The sequence below is a fragment of the Populus nigra genome, chromosome 9 (assembly GCF_951802175.1).
Source record: "Populus nigra chromosome 9, ddPopNigr1.1, whole genome shotgun sequence".
In the NCBI taxonomy this organism is placed as follows: Eukaryota; Viridiplantae; Streptophyta; class Magnoliopsida; order Malpighiales; family Salicaceae; genus Populus; species Populus nigra.
Window position 1 is genome coordinate 454,311 of NC_084860.1, and position 4,530 is coordinate 458,840.

Sequence of the window (4,530 nt, forward strand, 5' to 3'; positions counted from 1 at the left end):
TTTCAAGAAACCCAGCAATTTCTGCCGGCAATTTAACTATTTCGATTGGACCACTCAAAGGATTTAGCAAGTGATTAATCAGACCACTAGATATATATACCGAAATAACTAAGCTACAAAACCAGCACTCTGTTTTTGGTCACCCTCAAATTTTACCATGGGAAGGCTTGATTTTGGCCTCTGTGATCTGCTAGGCTGTGTAAGCTCTGCAAGTGCAAGGCTTGATTTGGTTAAGGTCCAACTGACCCCTCTGATTACTAAGTGAATCTTTAACAGTAAAATAATAATATTTTTTTAGAGTTATGCCATAGCTTTGTACCTTTACCTTATACGTTCTTATTTTGGACTCGAAGTGTTTTTCTCTGTCCCTTTTCAACTATTCTCATATTGAGCTATGCTAATATACTTTTGGGCATGGTTATAAGAATTCTCTCAAGACTCGGATGGGAAGTTAGTCGAATCAATTTACAGATAGATGAATTAATTTATTTTTTTATTAAAATAATATCATTTCATGTTTTTTTAAATAAAATAATTTTATTTTTATTTTAAAAAAATATAAATCCAAATAAAACTCAATCCAAATTAAATTTTAAATTAAAGAGTAATCACATGGTTTTAGTACAATGTTTTAACTATATTTTGGATCTATATAAAATATGTTTTCTTATTTGAGAAGAAGAAAATAGGTTCTCATGCTTTTATTCTTAAAAAGAAAGGGAATTCTTTCAGGTTAATTGGAAAATTAATTTATTAAACCGATTTTTGTTCAAATTGTAACAAATATAATAAATTTAGAAAAATACTACTAGTGATGAATTTTCGGGTCCACTGTCGGTTCCAGGCAGAAGCAGAGAGGCAACTTGCAAGAAGGAAGCTGAAAAGAAAAGAGAGAGAAATAAGGGAAAACAAAAATCCTTTCCATGTTATTTGCTCAATTCACCATTCATTTTGTGTCTGCTTGCAGATTGCTAGAAGATCATCATGGATGCTTTAGTAGTATCTCCCCTTTTACAAGTTGTGTTTGATAAGTTGGCTCTTGTGATCACCAGAAAGTCAACGACTCGAGGAGAGTACGAGAAGGAGATGCAAAAGCTGCAGGATAGGCTTCCCATAATTCAAGCTGTGATCGAAGATGCAGAGGAGAGACAACATGGAGATAAGAAGATCAAGATTTGGCTGCAAAAACTTAAAGATGTGGCCTCTGATGCAGAAGATTTATTGGACATGATCCATGCTCGAGTTTTGTGCTCGAAAGTGACCGCTTCACATATTCTCCGAGTTACGACATGGGAATACTCGGAAAAGGAAAGCTTCTGGCAGAGGAATTTGGTGAGCTGATGAATAGAAAGGTACGGTTGGCTTCTCATATTGTTGAATCAATTCCAAATCATTTCATAAACTTGCGCCAGCTGAGAGATATTAGGGAGAGATTGGATGATATATCGAAGGAGATGGGTGAGTTCCAACTTAAGGAAGTTCTCATGTCGAGACTACCACAGACCGGTAATAGAGAAGGGAGAGAAACTGGAGCTCACATAGTTGAGTCTGAAGTTTGTGGTAGAAAAGAGGATGTCGAAAAGGTTGTGAAAATGTTATTGGGATCTAATACTGATGTCAGGGTGATTTCAATAATTGGGATTGGAGGTATTGGAAAAACAACCGTTGCTCAATTGCCTACAATGATGAGAGAGTGAAGAAGCATTTTTATTTGAAGATTTGGATCTCGCTATATGATGATTTCAATCCTAGGAAGATTATGAGTGAAATGTTGGATTATGCTGTGAAGGGCAAGTATTATTCGATGTCCCAGATGGGTTTACTGCAGTCACAATTGAGGAAAGCATTGTACGGAAAAAATATCTCCTTGTGTTGAATGATGTTTGGAATGAGGATCCAGATGAATGGGATAAAGTAAGGAATCTGCTAGGGGATGGTACAAATGGAAACAAAGTTATTGTCACCAGCCGGAGCCGGAAAGTTGCATCTATAATGGGCAGTAGCCCTGCTTACCATTTGGAAGCCCTGTCGAGGATGATTGTTGGACCTTGTTCAAGCAGCGAGCCTTTCCTGATGGAGATGAAAATGGTTTTCCAAACTTAATACCTGTTGGAAAACAGATCATTGACAAGTGCAAAGGAGTGCCTTTGGCAGCCAAAGTTCTTGGAATCTTAATGCGGTTCAAACGCGAAGAAAGTGAGTGGTTGAGGGTGCAAGGGAGCGAATTATGGAATAATGATGGAGGGGAGAATAAAATACTACTGGTCCTAAAGTTGAGTTTCGATCATCTGCCATCACATTTAAAGAGATGCTTTGCTTTTTGTGCGGTTTTTCCGAAGAAATTTGAAATATGCAAGGAAAAGTTGATCCATCAATGGATTGCCGGGGGCTTAGCTCAACGTTCTGCTCATGATCGGGTGTCCAAACCTGAAGACATCGGCTCCGACTATCTCAATGATCTGCTAAGGATGTTGACGCAGCAAGAAAATTAACAGAGGGATCCTCATGTTCACCCTCAAAAGTTTATCTGGAATCCACCAGAAAATGAGAGAATATCTCAAACTGTATTGAATATTTGGAATACAAAAGTGAGAGTAAGGCAACGCTTACGTTGTGTATTTATTCTACTTGAAACATGCATGATTAATTATACTTATTGAATGCCATTTAAATCTCCGCGTACAATACTCGTGACCTTTTCGTCTTCACTGTGCACTTATCAATTTGTGTTTTAAATTTCCCTGCCAAGCGTTCTGCATCAGACTCCTCCACTTTGAAAGAACTCGCCTCTGAGTTATCTTCAGAATAAAGAGCTTCATCTTCATGATACTCATACAAATCTGTAACATTAAAAGTGCTTGAAATTCCCATAGATGCAGGCAGGTCAATAACATAGGCATTATCATTGATCTTCCTTAAAATCTTATAAGGTCCATACTTGCGCGGCTTCAGCTTGCTGTAGGTTCCAACAGGGAATCGCTCTTTTCTGAGAAAAATCATCACATAATCTCCTTCATTGAAAACTTTAGCCCGCCTATGCTTGTCTGCAGCAGCTTTGTACCTAGCATTGGTTTTTTCCAGCTTATCTCACACTTCTTCTTTAACCTCAATAACGTCTTTAGCCATATGCTGAGCGCCTATGCTAACTCCATGAGCTTTGGGAAGTTTTACCAAGTCAACGACATGGTTAGGAACTGAGGTATATACCAAAGAGAAAGGAGACTTTCCTGTGGCACTATGAACTGCATTATTGTAAGCAAACTCTACTTGCGGCAAGGCATTGTCCCACTTCTTTGATTTATCAATACATACACTTCGAATCATGTTGCCAAGCGTTCTATTAGTCACCTCTGTCTGGCCATCTGTTTGTGGATGTGTTGTACTGCTACGCTTCAATGTAGTACCGAAAAGCTTCCATAAAGTAATCCAGAAATGACTAAGAAATTTGGTGTCACGATCGGATGTAATAGTTTTGGGTACACCATGCAAACGCACCACCTCCCTGAAAAATAGTTTGGCTATATGAGTAGCGTCAGAAGTCTTTCTACAAGCTATAAAATGTGTCATCTTAGAGAACCTGTCAACCACAACAAACACAGAATCGACCCCACTTTGGGTTCGAGGAAGCCCCAACACAAAATCCATGGACAAGTCTTGCCAAATATCGCTAGGAACCGGTAAAGGCATATAAAATCCAGTATTTTAAGTTTGTCCCTTTGACACCTGACAAACATAGCAGTTTCTCACAATTTTGCCAACGTCCTTCTTCAACTGAGGCAAAAAATAACGTTCCTCAACTCCTGCAATGGTTTTGTCTCTTCCTAGGTGCCCGCTCAAACCGCCTCCATGAATATCTCGAATAAGCTTCTCTCGTAAGGATGAGCTGGGAATGCATAACCTGTTGCCTTTAAACAAATACCCTTCTCTCATGTGGTAGTCTGAAACCAGTTGACTCTGAGCACACTTCACCCAAACTTCTTTAAAATCAAGATCAGCTTCATATAACTCCTTTAGAAATTCAAATCCCACAATCTCTTGTGCTAAAGTAATCAACAAGTCTGCTCTCCGACTCAAAGCATCAGCAACATGATTAAGAGACCCAGATTTATGCTTAATCACAAAAGGAAACTTCTAAAGGAAAGTGGCCCATCTGACATGCATTTTACTCACACTCTTCTGGCTGTTGATAAACTTCAAGGCTTCATGATCAGTGTAAAGAACAAATTCTTGTTGCACTAGATAATGCTCCCATTGTTTCAAAGCACGCACAACTGCATAAAATTCTTGATCATAAGTACTCCACTTTTGACGGGCCTCACTTAATTTTTCACTGAAGAATGCCACTGGTCTTTTTTCTTGAGACAACATAGCTCTCACCCCCAATCCACTTGCATCACATTCGACTTCGAATATCTTTTCAAAGTTGGGAAGGGCCAAAACTGGTGCAGTGCTAAGCTTTTCTTTAATCAACACAAAACTTTTATCTTGTGCTTCACCCCAATGAAACTTTCCTTGCTTGAGACATTCAGT

General features: G+C 38.7%; 1 protein-coding gene across 1 annotated transcript; it reads left to right on the plus strand.

The window, feature by feature from the left end:
- Positions 1-984: 984 nt before the first annotated feature.
- On the plus strand, positions 985-2,492 carry LOC133703566 (putative disease resistance protein RGA3). The gene is made up of 4 exons (XM_062128165.1): positions 985-1,332; positions 1,413-1,647; positions 1,790-2,088; positions 2,121-2,492. Exons 1-4 carry the CDS (start codon positions 985-987, stop codon positions 2,490-2,492), a joined length of 1,254 nt encoding a protein of 417 aa, XP_061984149.1.
- Positions 2,493-4,530: the final 2,038 nt, after the last annotated feature.